The sequence below is a fragment of the Lepidochelys olivacea genome (assembly GCF_965140295.1).
Source record: "Lepidochelys olivacea isolate rLepOli2 genome assembly, chromosome: 8".
In the NCBI taxonomy this organism is placed as follows: Eukaryota; Metazoa; Chordata; order Testudines; family Cheloniidae; genus Lepidochelys; species Lepidochelys olivacea.
Window position 1 is genome coordinate 104,882,577 of NC_140418.1, and position 24,475 is coordinate 104,907,051.

Below are 24,475 nucleotides of genomic sequence, written 5' to 3' on the forward strand. Positions count from 1 at the left end.
AGTCCTGAGGCCGTGTCTCTCTGGGCCGGGGGGGGCAGGGCGGACTCCATCCCCCAGCAGGCGCCGGGGCAGGGGGGGGGGTGCGGTGACGGCGGCTGGGCGCGGTTTGAATCCTCGGAGGGAGCGAGGCAGCCCCCAAGGGGCGTGGGGGCGCCGGAGCCGCGCGCCGGGCGCGGGAGCCTGTGGTACCGGTAGTAGGGACCCCCGCCCCGCGCCTCCCAGCTCGGCCCGAGCCCGGTCTCGCCGCTGGGACCCGAGACCTGCTCGCTAGGCCGCGTTCCCGCTGAGCCCCCCGGGGCCCCGCCCACCCCCGGGGGCCCCACGCCCCGCCCCTCCGCCAGGCCCCCCCAACGCCTCCCCTGGCCCCGCCCCTCCGGCAGGCTCCCCGCGGCCCCCCGCCCCTCTGCCAGGCCCCCCCACGCCTCCCCGGGGCCCCCTGCCCCACATCTCCCCGTGGCCCCGCCCCTCCGCCAGACCCCCCCCCAACGCGTCTGCCAAGCTCCCTGACACCTCCCTGGGGACCCCGCCCCACATCTACCTGGGGGCCCCGCCCCTCCATCAGGCCCCCCCAACGCCTCCCCATGCCCCACCCCTCAGCCAGGCCCCCTGCCCTGCCCCTATGCCAGCCCCCCTATGCCTCCCCGCGGCCCCCCGCCCCTCTGCCAGGCCCCCCCACGCCTCCCCGGGGCCCCCTGCCCTGCCCCACATCTCCCCGTGGCCCCGCCCCTCCGCCAGACCCCCCCCCCAACGCGTCTGCCAAGCTCCCTGACACCTCCCTGGGGACCCCGCCCCACATCTACCTGGGGGCCCCGCCCCTCCATCAGGCCCCCCCAACGCCTCCCCATGCCCCACCCCTCAGCCAGGCCCCCTGCCCTGCCCCTATGCCAGCCCCCCTATGCCTCCCTGGGGCCCCCCGCCCTGCCCCACATATCCCTGGGGCCACGCCCCTCTGCCAGGCCCCCCCCAACACCTCTGCCAAGCTCCCTGATGCCTCCCCGGGGCCCCTGCCCCACATCCCCCTGGGGCTCCCCACCCCTCTGCCAGGGCCCCCCAATGCCCCCTGGGGCCCCGCCCCACTACCAGGCCCCCTGGGGCCCCGCCCTGCGTCCCCTCGGGGCCCCGCCCCTCCGCCAGGCCCCCCGACGCCTCCCTGGGCCCCCCCCCGTCCCCACATCTCCCTGGGGCCCCACCCCTCCGCCAGGCCCCCCCAACACCTCCCCGGAGCCCCTGACCCCGCCCCTCTCCTAGGGCCCCGAACACCTCCCCGAAGTTCCCTCTCCTCCGCCAGGCCCCCCAATGCCTCCCCGGGGCTCCCTCTCCCTGCCCATCGGCCAGGCCCCCCAACACCGCCCCAGAGCCCCCTCTCCCTGCCTGTCCGCCAGGGCCCCCAACACCTCCCCGGAGCCCTCTCACCCGACCCCTCTGCCAAGCCCCCCAACGCCTCTCTGGAACCCCTGCCCCCCCGATTTGCAAGCCCCCCAACACTTCCTCGGAGCTCCCTCACCCTGCCCATCTGCCTGGCCCCCCAATGCCTCCCCAGAACCCCCTCTCCACCAAGCCCCCCAACAGCTCCCCGGAGCCCCCTGACCCCTCTCCTCCACCAGGCCCTCCAACGCCTCCCAGGAGCCCCCTCTCCCCACCCCGTTGCCAGGCCCCCCAACGCCTCCCTGGAGCCCCCTCTCACCTGCCCTCTGCCAGGCCCCCCAACACCTCACCAGAGAACCCTACCCTGACCCTCCACCATGCTCTCCACTCCACCCCCTTGATACCTCCCATCACCCCACCCATCACCCCACCCATCCACCAGGCCCCTCTGCCAGCCCCTCTGCATGCCTCTCCAGAGCCCCCCACATGCCTCTGCCATACCTCCTCCCCCCAGCACCTCCCCAGACCCTTCTGAGACCTCACACCTCATGGTGGGGGGGCTGACCCACCCCCCACCCAAAACACCCTGAAACTGTCTGGCAGATTTAGCTGGTGGGAGCCCTGGGCTATCCCTACCTCCTTCACCCTTCTTTGAGGACAGGGCATGACCCTGCCCCAGAGTCCGCTTAAGGCTCAGAGAAAGCGGATGGGGTGTATTTTACTGCATCGCCAGCGCTATGGCAGGGTGCTGTGCTTGGCCCTAGGAGATGGTCTGTACGGAAGTCTGCTTCTGCTCTGGGCTCTGCACTGCCCTGTCCCAGTACCAGTGAGCCTCCATCAGGCCTAGTTTATGAAATCCATTCTGGGTGTGAATTATGTAGGAGTCTCAGGATTTCTAGACCCTGCACTTTGCCCTCAGTCCTGTATCCTCCCATTTATTTCTCTTACCATACATGTATATTTATTTTAACTGTAATAGGAGCATAGACTGTATAGGGAGAAAAATCTCTATGCTGGTGGTTTTACAGGTCAATCCAGCTATCTTCACCACGTTGGGCTCTGCTCTATCCCTCAGCTTTATACACCAAGGGCTGATTCTAGGTTACTTTGTCATTGGTAAACAGTTAAAAGCATCTGCCTACCAGCCACATGAACTGGGATACACAGCTCAACTCCATATTGACTGCAACAGACAGCAACGTGGCTAAAATAAAGGCAAGTTCAGCTGCATTGTCATCTCTTTCTTGTGGCTTAGACTCTCACTCCAGGCAAGTCCTATTTAAACAAGTGCTGGATCCCTTGGTTCCTTGAACTATGTTGGTAACGTTGCTGTAGGTGAAGTCACCGGGACTGGTTTCTGTAGCTGCTTTGGCTCGTATTAGGTTTCAGAGTAGCAGCCGTATTAGTCCGTATCCTCAAAAAGAAAAGGAATAAATTTGTTAGTCTCTAAGTTGTCACAAATATTCCTTTTCTTTTGGCTAGTATTGTATCTGTTGTAGAGTTCCCTGCCCTCTAGAGACTGGTTGAATGTTGCACATTGATGGTTGGATTCAACTGAAAAATGACTTTCACACAGGTCTTTTTCAGTACTAGACTGGAGGTATCAAGGCTCCAGTGTCCCTAGAAGGGATGAAAATGGAAATGCTTCTGCAAATATTTCAAGGATGTAAATGCTCAGGAGTAGGGAGCGATTCCTCAGGGTGATTCAAGGCCCTAGAAGAGAAAAGGGATGAAATGGGAACGCAACATGGATTGGGCACTGGACTGAGAGGAATCACCTAATTCCTGTGTAATAAGCAACTTCTAGAACTGGATGGGTATCCACTGTTTGCAAACATCACAATCCAGGCCTCTTTGCCAAAATAAAATCCACCTCTGTGTTTACTGCAGATACTTACGGAAATTACGTCCTCAAGGTCCTCTGTGCAGTTTGTTTTTGTCCCTTCAGTGAAGAAAGATTCTCTTGACTTCCCCAAGAAAGTTGGATCTTTTGTTGAGCCAGGATTATTCTGTCAGCCCTGCAGAAGCTTTATTATATAACAGTTCAGAGGAAGGGGTGTGCTCTTTTGGATAGATACAAGTGGTTTTCTTTAAAGACCAGCAGATGAATACCTCGGGTTTTGTCAGACCTTCCTGCGATATCCACCCCATGAAAGGGAGCCAATTTGTGGGTAGTGTGATGTGCAGCTCTGAGATGTATTATTTTATCGTTAGAGCCAGGGAAGATGGCTGTGTTATAGAGAAGGCAGCAATAACGTTGGGGGAGAGTGGTCTAATGCTTAGAGTGGGGAATTGTGCTTTGGGATTGCTGAGTTCTGTTCCCGCTTCTGCCCCAATTTACTGTTTCGACAAGCCCCTGAGCTAGTCTCTTCCTCAGTTCTCCCCATCTATAAAATGGGAGATTATGGGCTATAGAGGGTGCTAGAGGTACATGGTTGTTTTAAAGCTACTGGTGCTGTTCCTAATTAATCAGCCACGGGGGGGGGGAAGGGAAACACTTACACTGCAGTTCAGTCTGGCTAGAGATCATACAGACCTCTAGGAATGCTGTTAGATTTTTCCAAGTTCTGTGACTATCCTTATGTACCTAATATGGTAATTGTTTCACATAATTAAAAACATGTCTCTTGCAAACATTTTTCATAGATTTAAAAGTCAGAAGGGACCACTGTGAAATCTAGTCCGACTTCCTGTATAACACAGACCATAGGACCTCCCTGAATTCATTCCTGTTTCAACTACTTTCCCTTCTGGATTTGCCCCACATACTTCACCCTTCTGTTTCTCTGTTCACTCTTCATCACTGTTGTTGCAATTTAGTTGATTTGAGAAGTCGTCATTGAGAACATGAGGGCATTTCCTAACCTGTCCTCTGGTGTTAACACCCCATCCTCCTTCTGTCTGAAGACAGATCCACTGTGGAAAGCCGTGTGAAGCACCCTACCACTCCTTCCTGTGTGTGTAACTTTCCCTGTCCTTTAGTGTCTTTACCACTTAATCTGGTTTCTCTTTCTCTATTACAGCAGCGTCTGAACACAATCAGCATCTCTTCCAAAGGTAACAACCTGTTTGTCTCAAGCATTTCGAAAAGCACTTGCTACCATAGCATTGAGGTTCTATAGGAATATCCATTGCGTTGTACAATCCTGTGTTGTTGTTGCTGTGTCTCAAATGGATAATTATTCTTGTCTTTATTTTTGTTTTGTAAAAGCTGTTGATGCCTTGGGGTTAAAATCCAGGCAACTTCTGTACCCATGTAGCAACGCAATGGCCATTTCAAGCCCCTCTTATTGGTTATCCGCACAGCGGTTCCAGGGTGGGCAGACCTGCCTGTTCTAATGACTCCACGTGATTGTATAATTTAAGCAGAAATAAGAGAGAATCTAGTTTCTGCTTTTGAAAACTTCAGTTTGGCCTTTTCCAAGTTCCTTGTCTTGGCACTAGCTGAGGCAAGTCTAACAGTGTGGTAAACAAGTGGGTTCCCTTCCCTGCAGCCCTTGTAACTCCTGTTACTTTTGATCTCTTAGTGGATTTGCTGCTGGACAGAATAAACACTGAGAAGGTTGCATTTGATGAGTCTCTGGCTGGATCTCGGCAACCGTGTCCTACCTGCCTAAGTCTTCCACACTGCAGGATGGCAACAGAGGAGCTTGCAACCATCAGCAGTCAGCTGCATTCGCAAGCTAAGGTAACTCCAGAGTGCCGATGACATTAGCCTCTCTACTAAGGGGAAAGAGACAGGTTTCACTAGTGAGCTTAAAATACACACTTCTTACACTGGATGCCCTGGACTGTGGGGATCCTCTGTTTGTCACACGATGGGAAAAGCCTCTCCCTGTTGAGCCAGTGGATATTGCTCTTTGAGACAGCTGGAAAGGTCTCCACATGAGGATTTGAGGTGTTCCTTTCTCTCCCCATCACCCTGCTTGAGAGTGTGTTGCCTCTGCAGCACCCCCGATTCCTGCCAGCACATGGCTGAAGCTGCAGGGACACTTCACTTGTCCTTTAAAGCAAAGTAACTTCCCAGGATCACTAACTTTCCTTTCCTCTCTGTCAGGTCCCCTGTATCCCTTTGAGCACTGAATCTTCTCCCTGCCCCTGATCACAGCCTTTATCCTTTCAAGAGGAGGGTCATAGGAGATTCCTTGGAAGCCCCTCTATCCTGCTCAGCCGAGTGTGGTTGCTTTTAGAGTCAGTCTTGAGGTGCCCCACAGCATTCCCAGCTTCTGAAACTGAACTGACTTGCACAAGACAACTGAGTTCTTCTCTGCACTCAATTATTTCCATATGAGACTTGTTCTCATCCTGCTCTTCCCCCCAGGTCATTGAGTCTCTCACCCAGTCAGTAAATCGACTGAAGCAAGAGAAGGAGCTCCAGCAACAGCAGATCCATAATCTGGAAGGTATTGATGAATCACTTGGCTTTGCAGTCATTCTGGGATGTTCAGAGATTGCTCCTCATCTGACTGTTTGGGATCCTGTTGATGAGACAACAGGCTGTGAGTGCAGTGCCCCAATGGGGCACAGTCCAGTTCGCTATTCTGCTGAATACATAGAGCTCAAACCTAGAGTAGAAACCTGGTGTCCCAACTCATAGTCCTTTGCTCTAAGCCTTACAGAATACAACCTTTACATCTGTTGGTACAGATGCTTGTAGGTTGTTGGCTCAGATGTTGGAACTCTCACGGGTTCTACCCAAGAGTATCACTTGTTCAGAGTACGCCATGAAGACCGGACTCCCCCTCATGCCCCTGGAGTGTGCTGGCAGAGTGGTGAAGGGAGCTCTGGAACTGGTACCGATTTTGCTGTACCATGTCAGGGGATCAGCAGAGGCCCCCCGCGTGCTCAGTCCAGTGCCATACATCAGCAGTGAACTGACTTTTGAGACCATTGTACTGTGTATTATTCAACCCCACCCTTCCCGTTGCAGGCTGAAGCCTAACCATTTTCTGTTGTTTTGCTTGCTGTTGCAGAGGAGGTTGGTCGATTGCATAACAGCCCTCAGAGTGGCTTGGAGTCCCTGCTGGGGCGGAGAATGGAAGGGCTGAAGAGCGAGCTTCGTAACTTGCGACAGCAAGTGTTTCACCAGCCGGATGGAGATTGCACCCCGGATCCGTATCCCAGCTCCAGCGTCATGCAGGAGGTGCATGAGAGGTCAGCTCTGGGGCTTTACAGCCATGTGGGTCATGGGAAATTAAGGCTGTTGCTTCCTTTGTTAATAAATTTGTTAGTCTCTAAGATGCCACAAGGACTCCTTGTTGTTTTTGCTGCCACTCTGAAACCTTTCCCCAGGGGGTAACTCTCTCTCTCTTTCATTTTAGCAAAAAGCTCCTGTGGCGCGAATATGAGTGTGTGAGGCGAGAGGTGGATCAACTGAAGCACAAGCTCAGTGAGTGTTGCTCTGGACTGCTCCCCATGCGGGTCACTGCCCTGTGGGCCTGACAGGTGACTGGAATCGGGAGGGAAGCAGCCTGCAGTTGAGAGCATCATGTTATTTGTTGTCGTGGACAGTTTGCTCAGGAATGGAAGAGATGGGGATGCTGTGGTGAATTGGCAGAGTTGGAGGGGAAGTGTGGGAGCATGCACAGGGCTTGCTAGCTCAGTCAGACTCCCAGCAGGGCATTGGCAGAGCTGTGGGAGGGGAACATGCACTGGGTCTCCCAACTCTGTCTGACTCTGAGTGTTGCACTGTGGTGCTTTGAGAGATGGGGTCCATTCAGTGAATGGTTGGTGCATTGCAATACGCTTCTGTATCTGTTTTTCAAACGTCACCCCTGCCCTACCCTTAGAGAGGCAATGGGGGGAGGGAATTGATAATGATACTGACTTCCTTTGTAAAGTGCTTTGAGATCTACTGCTGAAAAGTGCTATGTGCGAGCTGGCTGGCATTGTTATTACTGGGCCTTTCTCAAGGATGCTATGGGATGTCAAGTACCTTGGCTGGGCATAGACCTGAGACACTCCTGGAAATGCCTTGGTCCTAGATTATCAAACTGTGGCTCTACTCTTCAAAGCAACTGTATAAAAATGACCCCTTCATACTCATGAGCCACTGCTCAGTCAGATTGTCCGTTTATAGCAACTAGGTTTTAACTACTTCACTCCTATTAGCGGTGCAGAGCTGACATAACCATGGGAGAGGGAGCTGGGTTCTATTCTGGCTCATGAATCATAAACAGAATCTCCAATTATGGGCTAAATTCTGTTCTCCCTATATGGCAGCAGCTTCTGTGGAGGCAGTTAAGTGTCTTATCTGTAACCAAGGGCAGAATTTGAGGTGCAGAATCTTTGGTAATTACATGAAACAGAAGGAACCTAGCTTGACTCTCAGATGCCAAACTGAGTTTACTGCAGCAACTCTGTTACCTTCCAGTAAGGCCGAAAGTTCCCAACAAGGATCAGGTCCCCATTGTGCTAGGTGCAGCATAAACACACGGTGAGAGTCAGTCCCTGTCCCAAAGGGTTTATAATCTGAAGAGACAAAACACAGAGTAGGGGAAAGGAATATAACCATCATTTTTACTACTTATAAACTGAGCATGTTGAATATAGTCATTGAATGGCAATAAACAAGGAACCACTAATGTTATTTTCACAGTAGAACTGTACGTAAAGGGCTTCGTGTCGATAACAGCTTCCCCATTTGTGCCTGTTATATATCTGTGAAAGCAATAAACCTGGGTATTGTATATGAGTCCCGTGGAGATCTGGCAGCTGCTCCTGCTGTTCACATGAGTTCCTCAGTAGAATGTAGCCCTGGCATGAGAGGTGCCCACTGAGCTTTGGAATGTGCCTGGAGGAAAGGGAGTGCCAAGGTGACTATTAAAAATCAGACACAGAACAGAAGTAGATTCTGCTCTGACTCAGCTCTCTGGCCAGAACCAACCCAGTTCACTAGGTAAAGTTACACTGCTTTCCTTCTCAGACCGACAGGAGGAGGATCTAGTCACTCAGATGTCTGAAACTGATGAAATGAAGAGAACTCAAAGTCGATACTGCAAGGTACATAGCTTTACAGGTTCGCCTTCCCCAGGCAAAATCATTACATGCATTTTTAAAGCATGTGATGGTTTGATAACCTGTGGAACTCACTGCTTTGAGATGATAGGAAAATTGTAAGTAAAATTCTTAAAAGAGGGGTTAGGCACATGTATGAATAGTATCTGCAGTGCAAGCAGCTAGAGTAAATGACTGGCTGTTGATCCTTATGCTTCTGGCGTATATTGATCACCAGTTGGGGGCAGAAAGTATATCTTCTCTTTGGATAGTATTGTAAAACTATCCAGGAGATTTATGGGAGTTTTATATCTTCCTCTGAAGGCTGGAGAAAAGATCATGGATTTGATGATCTGTTCCCATATGGCAGAGCTGTTATTTCTCAGGCTTCCTGCATTAACAGCATCTAAAAGGTTTACTGGTGCTACATTAATCAACACCAGGATATTACTGTGTTTTCCAGTGTGTTTCAGATTTCAGTATTTATTCCTTAGGATAGAACCAACTCCTGTTTGCACCTGGAATTATGGGAGGGGTCACTGCAATCCCTGTTTATAAGGGGCCACGTTAATTAAATTAAACACTGAGACTCAGTAGTGAGGCCCAACTGTAGCAATTCTCTTTCCTATATAATTTAAGTGTTTATCAAACAATATTGGTGCGCTCACAGTATTTCTAAGACACCTGTCATATGGGTAGCTAGGTGCCATGTAGAAAACTAAGATCAGTATGGTAACTATTTCCCCTTGTTTTTTCCTAGCACCCCCCCACACCCCGTTCCTCAGAAGTTCTTGTTAAACCCTGGATTTGTGCTAGAAATGGCCCACCTTGATTATCACACACATTGTAAGGAGAGTGATCACTTTAGATAGCTATTACCAGCAGGAGAGTGGGGTGGGGGGAGAGAAAACCTTTTGTAGTGATAAACACCCATTTTTTCATGGTTTGTGTGTATAAAAACATCTTCTGTATTTTCCACAGTATGCATCCGATGAAGTGAGCTGTAGCTCAGGAAAGCTTATGCTCAAATAAATTGGTTAGTCTCTAAGGTGCCACAAGTCCTCCTTTTCTTTTTAGTATGGTAACAGTCTGCAGAGGATGACTTATTTTTATTTGATATTGATATTGCTGTAGTGCCATTGTGCAAGGTACTGTACAAACACAGTCCATGACCCAAAGAGCTAACAGTATAAGAAGACAAATGATATATGAAAGGTGGGGGGAGAAGAGTATATTCAAAATATATACAAGTGTTCATGTTCGTAAAAAAAAAAAAAAAAAAAAAAAGCCAGCATATATATCTAAGAGTTTCCGACTGTCCCCATCATAGCCATTGGAACTTGCTTGATTTCTTGTAGGCGTCACTGCAGAATTTGGTGGGATTTGGAACAAAAGGTAGTGCCCTTATGAGTCACTTCAGGGAGGGCATTCTCTGCGTAAGGTGTGAAGACATTTGTGATTGAGGCTGGCAGAGCAGAGGAAGAGAAGGGATAATGCAGTGGGAAAGACATGGACAAGTAGGGAGGGGCAGAGTTGTGAAGGGCCTAAAATACATTGGAGCTAATAATCAGACCTGACTATACTTCTCAGCTAGCAGCAGTCGTCTAACCCTTTTAGAAACCACCTGCTGTCTGGTGCCTGTGGACAAGTAGCCCCCATAACCTGCTGCCCAAGAGACTCTGGTGGCACATTCTCAAACTGATTGGTGTTTTTATACATTATGGTTGGCCAAAATGCAGTCTGTGGGCCAAGCATGCACAGCAGAGATCTATAGTGTAGCCCTAATTTCCATTAAGGAGGCTGGGTCAAGGGATACAGATTCCAGTATGCTATACCCCATCTTGATCTGAGCACCCCAAACTGTAAAGGAAAGGTGAAGTGCTCGTTGCCATGGATAGCATGGTTTGTGTCAGCTGTGCTTTCCCCAAGCTGTTCCAGGCCCGTGCAGAGAGCAAGTCACACATGCATGTTCTGCTGGGCTCAGCACTGCTGTGTAGACTCAGCAGCTGTCTGTGAGGAGCCCTTTTGGCAGTGACTGACTGTCCCCCCTCATCCACAGATGCTGGAAGATCTGATGAACAGTCACAAAGCTCAATCTGATGACTTGGACAAAGCCAGGTTCGAGACGCGGAGCACCCAGCAGGAGCTCGGCCACATCAAGTAGGGGAAATGTACCTTCCAAGGGTCTTGTGGGACATATGGCACTACATGTGTGCACGCACCATGCATTGCTGGCAACGTGGGGTGCATTCCTCACCCCGCTGGGCTCAGCACATCAGCTGCAAGTGCAGCTCTTTGTATAGCCGCGGGATATTTCACCACAAACCACGTGGGAATGGCGCAAGTGTGTGCACTGCCGTGTGACCACTCCTCAGTGCCCCTGTGTGAAAGGAGTTGTGGGGAATATCCGCTCAGTTGCTAGTAGGCAGGTGTCCACATCACAACTAGCACTAATAGACCCTATGCTTCCGCCCTCAGAGAAGGCAAAGGTGAATTCCCCTCTTGCTTCTAGAGGGGGCCTCTGCAGGTCACGATTGAGGCCTGTTATTGAGGCAGTGTGGAGAAGCCGTCTCTGTACCTGCGTGGTGGATAGAGAACATCCATCGCCAGGGTTGCAATCCAGCACCTTGGCCAATGAGGCATTCCCCTTTTAGATGCATAAAGTGCCAAATTGCGAGCCCTGGAGGTTCCAGAACATGGGCAGGTCAGTTCAAGCTTGCCCACTGCTGGGAGAGGAGCCCCAGCTAGGGGCAGATGGAGAGTTCAGGCTCCATGGTCCATTCAGTCTTTGGTCTCTCTGCTGAGGCAGCTAACAAGGGGACTAGTTGTGATGGTATCTGTTTGTGATGGAGACACGTATACCTTGGGAACTAGACTGAGTACCCCAATTTACTTCACACAGGCACAGAGCAGCCATCTAGTGTGAATGACTTCCTGCCGTTCCTATTCTGGGCTGACCCTACACTGTTGACCTGGAGATGAAAGGCTCCATGTCTAATCATGGCACTCCTGTGCCCTCTAGTCCAAGTGCATAGACAGCGTGTAAGCAAGCATGCTCATGTTCCCCCTCCACAAACCCTCTACCATGGGCACTGACTGACTTCTGAAGCTCCTTCTCTGTCACTCACTGAGTGAACCCACTTGGTGCTTTTCAGAAAGTGGTGATTCCCCCCTTTAGTTCTTTCCCTTTCTAGCACCTCAGCAGGAATTCCCTTCTGCCTGGGGCCTCTTCTCTTCAAGAGACGCCCACTTGTGTCCCTTTCTCCATGCTCTCCTCTTGCTTTCCTGTGCTATCACGTTCCCACAATGGATCATGCTGAGGAAGGAAACGGACTCTACCTTTTGGCTGTGATCTCCACACAGCTGGGCCTTGCATGCTCTGGCCTCTTCCCTGGAGAGGATGGTGATATTAGCATTTCCCCTTCAGTAATCCTTAGCTCTGTGCTACTGTTCCTTTAATTGTGTCCTTGTCTTTCCAACCCAGCTGGCCCAGGGGTATCTGGGGATTCTGTGTGTGCCACTGTCTCTAACCCTCTTTCCTTCGTGCCCAGGTGCCACAATGGGATAATGTGTCACAGGACTGCCAAGTACCCCTTCAGCTGGTAGGCAGTGTTCCCTCAATGGTGTGCCCCAGACCTCCCTTCCCAGGGAAGCACTCTATCCATTCATTAACATCAGGCTGATACTGAAGACCTTTGCAATACAGCAGGGCTGGGACTATTTATTAAATATTTGTTCCTGAAAGGTCTTTATTTGAAATACCTGTGTTCTCTAGAGATGTAGCAGGTAAGTCACTGCCAAGCAGTATCGCATAGAGCCATTCATCCTGAAGGATCTCAAACAGTGTGCAGCGTGGTGACACCCACCACTCCAATGCTGTCACTACTGGAATAGCACCTGGTAGGCTCCTTAACAGCCAACAGCAACACTTTACCACAGTTTGGGGCAGGATGTGAAGCATATTTTTTTATCCACCTGAAAATGCATGGGATGGGAGGAGCCTGTGAAGGCAGAGTATAACTACAGTAGAACCTCCACGGACACCTCGGGAATAGAGGTTATTCGTAACTCTGAACAAAACGTTCTGGTTCTTTCAAAAGTTTACAACTGGACATTGACTTAATACAGCTTTGAAACTTTACTGTGCAGAAGAAAAACGCTGCTTTTCACCATCTTAATTTAAATGAAACAAGCACATAAACAGTTTCCTTAGCTTGTCAAATCTTCTTTCTTTTTTTTAAACTTTCCCTTAATTTTTTTAGTAGTTTACGTTTAATGCAGCACTGTACTGTATTTGCTTTTTTGGGGGGGTCTCTGCTGCTGCCTGATTGCATACTTCTGGTTCTAAATGTGGTGTGTGGTTGACTGGTCAGTTTGTAATGCTGATGCTCCTAACTGAGGTTCTGCTGCATTGCAAATAGAATTAAGCTGGGACACTGGAGATGCATGCATGGCCTCTGCAGGGATGAGCCCTTCACATCACTCGGCAGTGCCCCATCTGATGGGCACATGTAGCACTGGCTGGCTCTGCAAGGAGCTGTGTCCAGGTCTCTCCTGGTGATTCTGGGCCTTTGAGGGAGATTGATGAGGAATGATACTAAAAACATTAGGCATTCCCTAGTGCTTTCCAGCCAAGGATCTCAAAGCCCTTTTCAGACACAATTCATTCTCACAACCTTCCTCTCCATCACCCCAGCAAGGTGCATGTGATGATGTTATCCCTCACGTTACCGATGAGGAAAGGAACAGTACCAGAGCTGGGATTGGAACCTAGGTGTCCTGACTTCTTGTTCTCTCTTCTGGTACCCCTTTTAATCGCTTATATTCACCCCTACCCCCCAAAATCCATAAATAACCATTAGTGTTCTTAGTGGAAAATATCTGTGAAAACATTCATGGTCCAGCATGGCTCTGTTATTAGAATCTCCTTGATGAATTTGTTCTGACATCAGAAACCAAACTTGCCTCCTGTACTATAATAACCCACTGTGGAGGATGTTCTGTTAACTCAGTGAGTCATCTCCAATAATGAGATTTAATTGCAGTTCTCCTGTAATTAAATATTGATTCTCTTTCCCTTCCCTTTCTGTAGAAGTCTCAGGTCTCCCTGCCCCCCATGCCCCACGCCCCCCATGCCCCACACCCCACATACAAGAGTTGCTTAGCAGAGCTGAATCTACCTTGAACCATGAGTTTACCAAAATCCCTCATTGCAGAAAATCCAAAGAATGAATTTTGTGTCTCTCCTGGCAGCTGTTTCTGTCCCTGGAGCTAATCAGTGGTGTTGGTTTTGTTTCAATCAGATCCACGGTCACTGACCTGAAAGACCAAATGAAAAATCTGCCCTTGGAAGAGAAGTCATACACTAAGCCTGTAGGAAAGGAAAGTGCTCATGGGAGTAAGTGATGCTAGTCCTCTTGGGTAGAGCTGGTTGGGAATTTTCTGACAAAATAGAGTTTTGTTGGCAAATGCTGGTTTGTTGAACCTGAAATGTTTTTTGGAAACATCCTTGGGTTTGACAGACTTTCATCAAATCACAGCAGGGTTCCAATAGAAACCTGCCTGGTTTGCTGGTGGGCTCCTGAGGATCCCAGGGCTTCCAGGGTCTGTGGCCCTGGGGTAGCCCAACCATGTGGACCGCCTGGGGGCCAGGGAGCAAGGGGCTTCCCGGGTCCATGACTCTGGGCAGCCATGCCCTGTAAGGGATTCCAGGCTCCCTGCCTGAAAGCCTCCGAAGTCCTGGCTCTAACTAGGGCTCGGCTCCCTGGCTTGCAGCAGAGAGCCTGGAAGTCCTGAGAATTCTAGTAATGTCGCTTTATTGGACTCCCTCTCCAGATAAACTACTTCTTGCCCTTGGGACGTGATTATGGTCGGGGATAGTCAGGAATCTGGCTGGCTTCTCTGTTTCCTTCATCTTACCTATGATCCTGCTTGGTTTGTCTTTAATCATGGAGTCAGAGATGGGAGAGTTCAGTGCAGTGCATTGCCTTCAGTGTGTGTTCAGCATGTGTCCAGTGCACTTCCAGTCTCGATTTACATGATTCAGGGCCTGGTTCTCCATCCCTTTCTTCGTTATTTACACTAGTGCAGAGTAGGAATACGATGCTATGAAACCAGAATGGTTGTATTGCCTATGAAGATAGTGAGGAATCCGGCCTATGGTCTTTAACCTTGAGCTCAGCTCTCAGCTTATCCTGCTTGTTGGTGTGTTTCTCTTAGTGGAAAGCAACGATTTGTTGAGAGAAGAGGAGATATTTTCTTCCTCCCTGAGTGATGATTCTGCCTCTGAGCTCAGTCTCACAGATGTCAGCTCGGATGAGCTCTCTAGTGCCACAGAGATTAAGGAGCCTGAAGGTAAGAGAAGTATGGCTGGCTTAGGAGCCCTTGATACCCTAAGAATATAGTTGTTTTCAGTGGGAACGTGGATGTGTGACTGCCTTGGGGGGAGAGGGGAATCTCTTTTTACGTCCAGTCCCTATTTTGTGTCCCTAAAAGTGTTTCAGTATTTGTAATGCCCATACTAAGGTCAGACTCACAACTTGACAAGAGCCCGAAGGCCGTACCCAAATTAGGTGTATGTATTTGGCATCTAAATATGGGAGGCAGCATGATCTAATGGTCAGAGCATTGGACTGGGAGTCAGACTTCTTGATTCTAATCCCAGCTCTCCACTTGCTAACAGATTTACTTTCCAGGGCTCCTTGTCGATCTGTTGTCAGGCCTAATCAGGTGGAAGGTGCTGTGTAAACAGAAGTATTATTTTGCATAAACTAGAGCATCCTGCAGCCTCTCACATCTGTACTATTGAGTGGCAGTCCTGAGGAGGGAGGGACCTTATCTTCTAGCATGCAGTGACCCAGAGGCTTTCCTTTGCATGTTGGTGTCTAGTCTGTCCAAGTTGTGTACTAAAGATTGAGACGGTTTGTAGTCTGCATTGTAGAACTTCACTTTCCACCCCTGTACCAAAGCATTGGGGGAGGGATAGCTCAGTGGTTTGAGCATTGGCCTGCTAAACCCAGGGTTGTGAGTTCAATCCTTGAGGGGGCCATTTGGGATCGGGGGGGGGGGCAAAAATTGGGGATTGGTCCTGCTTTGAGCAGGGGGTTGGACTAGATGACCACCTGAGGTCCCTTCCAACCCTGATATTCTATGATTCTATGATCTTATGCTGCTTTCTTCTCTAATCTGATACGGGCAATCTAGAATGCTGGTTGTGATGATTTGGGGGCTCCATCTACACAGCTTATGAATTGATTACAGTTGTGAAGTTGTTAAGAAATGTTTGTATCATGGAATGCCTTTATGTATATATGGTATCCGCTATGCTTGTGTCGGGTCTTTCCAAACTACAGACAGGGGTGGGTGGCTAGAATTTAATGGCTGCCTATCCAGCTGGAAACACCTGAATGAAAATGGGTTAGTTGAGGCCAGAAGATATTTTTCCCAATTTGTCTGCAGGGAGTGGGGGAAGTGGAGAGAGTGGAAAGGATGAAGACAAAAGTGAGAACGGGGGAGTTTAAACAGCCCCTGAAAGCCACATGGGGAGTTTTGGGCAGGAGAGGGTAAGGAGATAGAAGAGCCAGGGTCAGAGAGGTGAGGTGGGGTGGGGAGAGAAGGCTCCATGTTTCAGAACACAAGCTAGGCACTGCAGCAGAAGGACCCTGGATGTCCCCAGAGGACTCTGATCCTAGCCCAAAGAAAGCTGTCTAGTAGTGAGGAAACTGAGGCAGGGAAATGCAAATAGGGTTTATTGTTTGTATTGATCTGTGTATTTCTTGTGCAGTTAAGTAACAAGCTGTGCTATTAGAGTCCTTTGCAAAGTGTCTGTGCACTGCATGTTGCTCCTAACACACGCCCCTTGAAGTAAATGAGACCCAGAACACCCCACAGCTGGTGTTCTGGGAGAGGAAAGGTTTCAGCTGAGGGGGGTTGGAGGAGGAAGAAAACCCTCAGTGGCCACCACTGTTTCCCAGGGGCTGGACAATGGGCTGCATAATCACAGCTCCCAGGATCGTGTGCTAGACAGTGGGTCTGTGCCCTGAGTGTGAGCCTAGAAGCCCCAAGATAGGGACAGTACATGGGTTCTCTTTAGACATTGGAGGCTTACAAAAGTCTGGTGAGTGGCCAAGAGGGGCGCTTGACTGGGCCTGTGACACTGGCCTCCAAAGCACTTAGATCATGGTTCAACTGTGGTGCCCTATGGTGTCCGTTGTTGGAGCGTCCCTTCCAGCCTTGTTTCAGGGTAACATTAAGCTGCAATATGAGGGCCAGTTCTAATACTACCAATAATAATTATACTGAGCATTCCCCAGGGGTGCCAGGAGGTCAGTTTTTAATGTCACTCCATGTTTGGTTTGGTGCTGACACTCAGCCAATGAGGTTAGGAAGGTGAAAATCACCGATTTTTGAAAGGCTCATCTTCCACACTATATATCCCTTTGGATTTCAGCTTTGTTTCAGGATGTTAAAGACCCTTGGGTTTGCATTAACACTTAGCCTCAGGGGAATTCCCAGCTCCAGGAACAAAGGGGTTAATGTTCTTTTAAAGGAAATTCATGCCCTACTTCCGTAAGATGCTTAAGATTCTCGTGAATGGGGGCTTTAAGGTACATGAAATTGCCTTGAGTTCTGTTTTTTCTAGGTACAAATCCCGCTGAGTCAGTCTTTACTAGTAAAGCTGCTACAGTTAGCTGCTTTGCAGATGCAGTTGTAACATGTCCAGTTGTTAGGATGTTCCCTAAGCAATCTCCCCAGGACATATCAAGGGGTTAAATTCCCTTCTCCAATATTACTTGCAGGCACATGCCAGGGACTGAGTTTAACATTTGATCAGCAAAGCCCTGTGTCAGATAACATGCATAATTTCATAAGAGGAAGCTAGTTATCCTATATTATTGGTAGTAAATATTGATATCCTAGTAGCACCCAGAGGCCAGGGTTGGGATTATAGTAGGGGTGCCCAAAGGCTGCTAAGAGGCAGGGGCCATGATTAAAAAATATATGCCAATACAGATTAGTCAAACCCACATTGTCAATGTGTTTTCTTGTATTTGTATTTGCCTGAGTAGATGATGAATTGGCATTGCTTCAAATTCATTGGTGACTCCGAACCAGCAGCAGATCAGCTTTGTCCTCACTCTGCAGTTACAGGGAGGTCGTGATCAGGGGCTGCAGTTTACCCTTGGGCCATTTTTCTCGGTTGATAATGAGGACTTGAGCCTCAGAGTTCAGAGTATGGCTAACTCCTCTGAAATGTGTCTGTAGGATCCAAAGAACTCTCCACCCCAAGCCTGGAGCTGGAGGACAGCACCCCCAAGGAGGAGGATGGAAGCATGTCAGATGAGGACCTCAGCAGTGACCTGTTTGACAGTCTGCCTGAACTTAATCTGAGTGATCTTTAATGCTTAGCCAAAGAAAGCCCCCCTCTGTCAAATAAGAAAAATTAAAGATGGAAAGGGAATTGGCATCTCAAAATGGACAGGCTCCTCTTCTGAACTGTCAGCCACTTGGGCGGCTGGGGGTGGAGGGGTGTTGCAGTGGCCCAAAGTGATCCCTTTGCGGGAGACGGGCTCTGCACAGCCTGGTATCAGGCAATCAGCACCTCCACTGACTTTGACTTTCAAGTACTCCAGAAGAAACCGATTGGGCTGTGTATTCCTGAGCTTCAGGTTGTAAGATTTGTTCTAATTATGTTAGCTCAAGTGCTGGGCACATATATGGAGACCTGCTCTACCCTCTCTGCATGGGTGGGGAACAGAGCCCTAGTCGGTGATCATAAATTTACTTAGATAAGGGCCAAGAAGCCTCTAAGTGGCAGCTGAGTTTGCCAGGTGCTGGTAAATCCCTTCCCACTCAGGTAATTGAAGTGGTTTAAAAAGCTCCATTCTTGGAACAGTGTTTTCATGTCAATCATAAAGGGAAAATTGCTTTAATACAGGAGACGACAGCCGAAATGGAGAGAGGCTGCGGCCTAAAATCCTGCAATTCCCATTCTTCAGGCCTTGCACGTCTCGGGTGTTTTAAATAAAGTTTTCCTAAGTAATTACTCTGATTTTACACAAGTTACTTTATAGCAGGGAGCGGGGGAGGACAAGGGGAAGGAAGGGTGTGTGTTAGGTGAGAGTCAGTGTGCTTGACAGTCCAAGTCCAAGTTAGTGAGCGAGAGGAGGAGCCTAAGGGGCTGTGAAACAGGAGGGATGCAGAGATGCCACTAACCTTTCCCTGCCTCCTGCCCTTCCCCAAGTTACCAGTGTTGCTCATCCTGCAAAGTGGGTAGCAAAGGGAGGTGGTCCCGATTCGGGGGGAGGTGTTTAGTGCAGTGTGGCAGAGCTCAGTGTTTGAACAGCCAAGGAAATAAATAGCCTGTTAATGAAATTCATTGTTGGTGTTAAACTGGGAATAGCAGCAGCCAGGTGAGTCATCGAGGAGAAACAGAGCAGAGACACAGGCAGAAAGTGCTCCTGCGCCAGTTAGTTCGTATACTTGGGGAAGCGTAACCACAGTTCCCACCCTGGAAGGGCCAGGAAAGCTGGGCAGCGGTGACTCTGCTAGAGACCTACTGTGGTGAGAGTGGATGCCATGTTTAGCATGATCTTGCAACAGTGGATGGCTGCCAGAAAGGCTGGTGCAGGATGTGAGTGGTCCCTCTCTAAGTGACTCTGGTATGACCCCAGCCACCAGACTGGAGTCAGTGCTAGACATCTCCTTACCAGAACTTTATTCCCAACCTGGTAGGAGGCCAGAGAGGAGCAACGGAAATGAAAAGGCGCTGCGGGGACTGACAGAGAAGCAGAGGTTAGCTCTGCGAATGAGGCAGGGCTTGGCTAAGTGAGGACTGGTGGGGGGGTGGAAAGGCAGGAATTACTTCAGGCACTAATACAATGTGCCTCTCATGGTGGTAGCTACATCTACTTTAGAGATTAGGCTGAGAGCAGTCAGCTTCTCCTAAATGGGGAGCAGCTGCTTCCTAACTGCCCGGGACCCAGCTCTGTGTCCTAGGGGAGGACCCCAGGGAGTGAATGGCAGCCACTAGATTCTGGTTTGGGATACCAGAGGCTGCCTGGATGGAGGTGAGCCTGGTTGGGACTTGCTGCTGTCTCATGGCCCTGGATTCTAGAAACTAAAACTGGACAAGACTTTACGGAACGATCGTGCATTGCCCAGCACCTGGGCTGGATGGTCTCAGAGCTGGCCTACAGCTAGGTTGCCTGAAAAACGAATGGGGTGATTTTCCCTGAAAGCTCTGCACAGTCCCTTTGGGAAGATGCCTGATTCCCCTTCCCTTCCACCGAAGCAGGCGCAGACAGTGTTGGACGGGTCTCTAGTATTTACACCCATGGAGCTCACAATGCTTTACAAAGCCAGGCAAGCATTTTCAGCCCCCTTTTACAGATGGGGAAACCAAGGTACGGAGCAGTTTACTAGTGAGTTGGGGCAGCGCTATGATTAGAACCTAGGAGCCCTGCACTAATTTCAATTGTCTATAGCTGCGTCCGATAAAATACTTCTTAACGAGTTGCTGAGTCACACTAATGGCTTAAAACTGACTGAGGGATACATTCCAGAGTGTGCGAGCCTTGTCTTGTTCCACGCCCAGCCTGTAATTTAGCATCTGGAGTTTTTGTGGTGCTGACACAACAGGTTGTTAAGAACACATCAAATAGGGCTGATGGCACTGGTCTCCCTTCAGCTCCGGGGAAAGCCTGTGTGAACGGGGACACTCGCTCTCGCCTGCCAGAACTGCACGGGGCAACCAGCGTGTCCAATTTCAGGGGAAAAGTGCTTCAAAAGAAGAGAGGATTAAAAGCGGGGGAGGGGGAAATTAGCCTGTGGGAAATTAAGTCAACAGATGTTGCATTACAGTTGACAGTGTTGGTAAATGGCCAGTCCTGCAAGAAAATATTAATTCTGGGCAGTTTCTAACAGGGAGACCTGGTTTACAGCTGCAGGAAGTACAGGGTAACTTATTTACTTCTTCCTTTACCTGAGCTGGGCTGGATCTAACTGCAAGTTCAGAGGAACTGGGAGCTCTGCAGAAAGTGTCTTTAATCCCTTATGGCTGTGACTGCCATTGCATCTGTAATCAACACCGTGCTGGATTTGTGATTGAGGGGGCTACTGTGTGAGGAAATGATTACAGATGAAATGAGGCTAAAAATTGTTAACTACTTCCGTGTGTGTGTGTGTGTGTGTGTGTGTGTGTGAGAAACAGCTGCTAGCCCAGGGCCCTGTCTGTGCTCAGATCAGAACGGTGCTGACCCCCATCTTATTTAAACGTGGTTATTTCTAGTAAGGGCCTATTGATATTGCAAAATCAACCTTGACAGGAGACCTGATCACAATCTGGGTGTCACAACCAACATTAAACAGGATGCCTATTGTACAATGAACAGAACTAAGTCCTTGAACCATCTTCTCAGATCATTCTAAAGTCAGCTGCCAGACCTGGCTGATTCTTGTAGCCAAGGTGGGAGCTAGTATGCCCTCCTCAGCAAAGTGGCAGGGCAGCAGGACTCGTCACTTAAATGCAGGAGACCCAAGAGGGCAGCGCTAACATAATTGGCTCACAGGATTCTCAATGCAACAACAACAAATCCATTCCCATTGATCAGGATCTGTGAGCATTAGCGGTCTAACCCTGAATGCAGCACATAAGAGTTGGGGTCTGGGGCTGATAAGGCCTATTGTTAGGCCATTGCATTTCTCCATCTTTGTTTTAAGCTTTGGCACCCGGGCACTTGCTGGAAAATCAGCCTGGTCACTGGTTTAGTCCTTTTACAGATTATAAACAAATGATTCCTTCTCTGTTTTACAGGGGATGTGGGGAAGAGCAACCCTCTTAGTCCGTGCTGCAACTGATCAGAGTTATGTCAATTACATGGGGAAACACTGACACAGGTTGGGCAATCTTTTTTTCCTGAACCCACATTTGTAGAGGGTTCAGGAAAAGGGAACAGTATAGTGCTGCTGTCCCCAGATTTCCCTTTGGGCTTATATGAAATAGTGCTGGGAATTCTCCATGCTCAAGGGAAAAACTCTGTAGAGTAAGAGCCCAGAGCTAATGGCATGGTTAAAAAGTCCTGCATTTCACACACATTCATAGGACCGAACAACAAAAGGAAAGTTCCCTACTTTGCCTCTCAATCTGGTTTGAGCTTCTGCTCCCTGAAACAGCAGTGCATGGTAAATAGGGCAGAAACGCTTTTAAAGTTTCGACCCTCCGCATTGATCTGTGGCTGCGGCTCACGGGAGGAAGACTCTGTATTTGTGACACTTGCTCTCAGGACAATACAAAGAAGAGGTTACTCACTTTGTGTAGTACCTGCAGTTCTTTGAGATGTGTGCCCCTGTGGGAGCTCCACTTAAGGTATGCATGCGCCTCAAGTCCTTGATCGGAGATTTTTCATTAGCAGTGTCCATTTGCCCCCCGCCCCGCACACACTCTATACAGCGTCACCCCAAGGGTACGTAGCGCTGTACAGGCGAACTGCCCTCAGTTCCTTCTCTAGCCAAACGTCCAACAAAGGGCAGCCCAAAGCAGAGGGGACGGAGGACAGGTAGTGGGTCACCCATAGGGGAGACCTCTTGAAGAACCACAGTTACGGCACAAGGTGAGTAACCTCTTCTTTGAGTCGTGTCCCTGTGCGTCCTCCACTTTCAGGTGACTCCTGAGCAGTGTCCCCCACAGGGAGGAGAGAACTTTGGAACGGAGCCCCAGACTGAAGACGGTACACCGGTACCAAGCGTCGCATCGGAGCTGACGGCCTGGACTGAGGCATAATGTTTAGCAACAGGATGCACTGTGGTTCACGTAGCCAGCCTGCATATCTCCAAGACTGGAATGCTCTTGAAGCTGTGGCAGCTGCGTGCAATCTGGAAGAGCGTGTTGTTATCTGGGGTGGGGGTAGAGCATCGTCTGCGTCGCAGCAAGCGATGATCCACCCGGAGATCTGCTTCCAAAGTCTCTCTGCAGAGATCGTGGACCCATGGATCTCTCTGTGGTGCAGACAAACAGTGTAGATGATTTCTGAAATTGCTTGGTCCTATCTAGATAAAAGGCCAATGCCCATCTACCACCTAAAGTATGACAGGAGGTTTCACGCTGAGATTTATGTGATTTAGGTGTAAGCAGTGTCAGGATGAGCTCCACCCTGACATCTGGTGATGAGGTGTGGCAAGTTGTGGAAAAGAACTTCAGGGGCTGATCTCATTTGCATAGGCACACCCACCCCGCCTAGAATGAGGCCATAGCTGCCCAAATGGTCACTTTGGCTGCTGTGGGATCCCCAGTGTCTCTGTTATTGGGGCAGGAAGAATAAATTGTTATTACCCTGATTATGGGAACTGTGCTGGGAACTGTACGTGGCCTTTTGTTATGATGGAGGGACTCACCCTCAACTGAGTAGCACTTGCTAGGCAAGGGCCATGGGTTCCAAAACTCTGTGAATGGAGAGAGGCTGGGGACAAGTATTAATACTTGATGGCATGGGCCCCTTGCTGAGGGCCTTACATGCTGATTGCACTTTCTCTTCTCTCCACTGTGGACTATCAGAGCTAATTTTGATTCCGTTAGGAGTCTAGTTACAGGCTGCTGAGCTCACTTTGGGCTAATGGTGGCCCAGCACTGAGGCTCCCCTACTACAAGCTGAATTCACCAACGAGCTGAACTGACTAGGAGCCGAAATCACTGAGCGTTGGGTTAAGTAGTGGGGCAGCCTGAAGAGACATGCAAAAAGAAAAGGAGGACTTGTGGCACCTTAGAGACGAACCAATTTATTTGAGCATGAGCTTTCGTGAGCTACAGCTCACTTCATTGGATGTATGCTGTGGAAACTGCAGAAGACATTATATACACACAGAGAATATGAAACAATACCTCCTCCCACCCCACTCTCCTGCTGGTAATAGCTTATCTAAAGTGATCACTCTCCTTACAATGTGTATGATGATCAAGTTGGGCCATTTCCAGCACAAATCCAGGTTTTCTCACCCTCTGCCCCCCCCCCAAACTCACTCTCCTGCTGCTAATAGCCCATCCAAAGTGACCACTCTCTTTACAATGTGTATGATAATCAAGTTGGGCCATTTTCAGCACAAATCTAGGTTTTCTCACTCTCTGCCCACCCCCCAAACTCAGAGGGTGAGAGTTCGTGGGGCGGCTGGTGGAGCTGAGCGAAGGCCTATGGAGCTGTGGGGCGGTCAGCTTCAGATCATGTAAGGTGCCCCTTACCTCTCTGCCCCCCCGCCCCCATCTCCACTCAGGTTGGGAGGTAAAGCTCTGCAGATAAACTTTCGAACTCTGGGGCTCCCCTGACCAGGGAAAGAGACTTTTGGGTCATTGGACTTTTGGGACTTTGGGTGATTTGGGGTTGCTGGACTCAAGAACCAAAGGGAAAGAGCATGCCCCAATTTGCTTGGGGTGGGTTTTTGCTCGTGGGTTGTGTTACGAATCCTGTTGGTGGTGTTTCCCCAACATAATGCCACATTGTTTCTCTCTGTTATTAAAAGGCTTTTGCTACACTCAGACTCTGTGCTTGCGAGAGGGGAAGTATTGCCTCTTGGAGGCGCCCAGCGGGGTGGTATATATTTGTCCCAGGTCACTGGGTGGGGGCTCGAGCCGGTTTGCATTGTGTTATTGGAATGGATCCCCTAGATATTGAACCCGGCCCTTGTTGCTGCCAACTCTGACGGGCAGAAGGGTTACATAGGGAAAAATACTGGTAGATGGATGGTCTGGTTAAGATGTAAATCTGACAGCACCTTAGGTAAGAATTTAGGGTCTGGCCATAAAAAGACCTTGTCCTTGGAAAAATACCATAAAAGGGGGTTCTGCCATCAAGGTCCCCATCCCTGTAAGTTGACGTGATAGCTTGTACAAAAGCTGTCTTCATAGATAAGTAGGGCCCTACCAAATTCGTGGCCGTGAAAAACGCATCACAGACGGTAAGATCTGGTCTCTTGTGTACTTTTACCCTATCCTAGACAGATGTCACAGGGGAGACCAGCGTTACTCAAACTGGGGTCCTGACCCAAAAAGGGGTCACAGGGCGTTGCAAGGTTATTGTAGAGGGGTCGTGGTGTTGCCACCCTTACTTCTGCCCTGCCTTCAGAGCTG

At 49.7% G+C, this 24,475-nt stretch overlaps 1 protein-coding gene across 5 annotated transcripts; it reads left to right on the plus strand.

The window, feature by feature from the left end:
• The first annotated feature begins 61 nt into the window (after positions 1-61).
• LOC311525088 (uncharacterized protein) lies at positions 62-18,406 on the plus strand. 5 transcript variants are annotated; one of them, XM_084636883.1, is made up of 12 exons: positions 62-185; positions 2,394-2,580; positions 4,389-4,422; positions 4,893-5,053; positions 5,687-5,768; positions 6,339-6,519; positions 6,687-6,754; positions 8,291-8,367; positions 10,421-10,521; positions 13,665-13,759; positions 14,581-14,715; positions 17,626-18,406. In XM_084636883.1, the coding sequence occupies exons 2-12, from the start codon at positions 2,515-2,517 to the stop codon at positions 17,760-17,762; spliced, it is 1,137 nt and encodes a 378-aa protein (XP_084493009.1). In that variant the 5' UTR covers positions 62-185; positions 2,394-2,514; the 3' UTR covers positions 17,763-18,406. The 5 variants fall into 5 exon arrangements, with proteins under 5 accessions (XP_084493009.1, XP_084493013.1, XP_084493011.1 ...); XM_084636887.1 differs by having other exon boundaries at positions 4,392-4,422; XM_084636885.1 differs by having other exon boundaries at positions 81-185; positions 2,490-2,580.
• The last annotated feature ends 6,069 nt before the right edge of the window (positions 18,407-24,475 follow it).

Excerpts from the sequence above, each read along its gene's own strand:
- LOC311525088 (XM_084636883.1), top strand. The coding sequence starts at position 2,515 with ATGAACTGGGATACACAGCTCAACTCCATATTGACTGCAACAGACAGC. Across the intron at positions 4,423-4,892 it reads AATCAGCATCTCTTCCAAAG|TGGATTTGCTGCTGGACAGA; the intron begins GTAACAACCTGT and ends TTGATCTCTTAG. Across the intron at positions 5,054-5,686 it reads AGCTGCATTCGCAAGCTAAG|GTCATTGAGTCTCTCACCCA; the intron begins GTAACTCCAGAG and ends TCTTCCCCCCAG.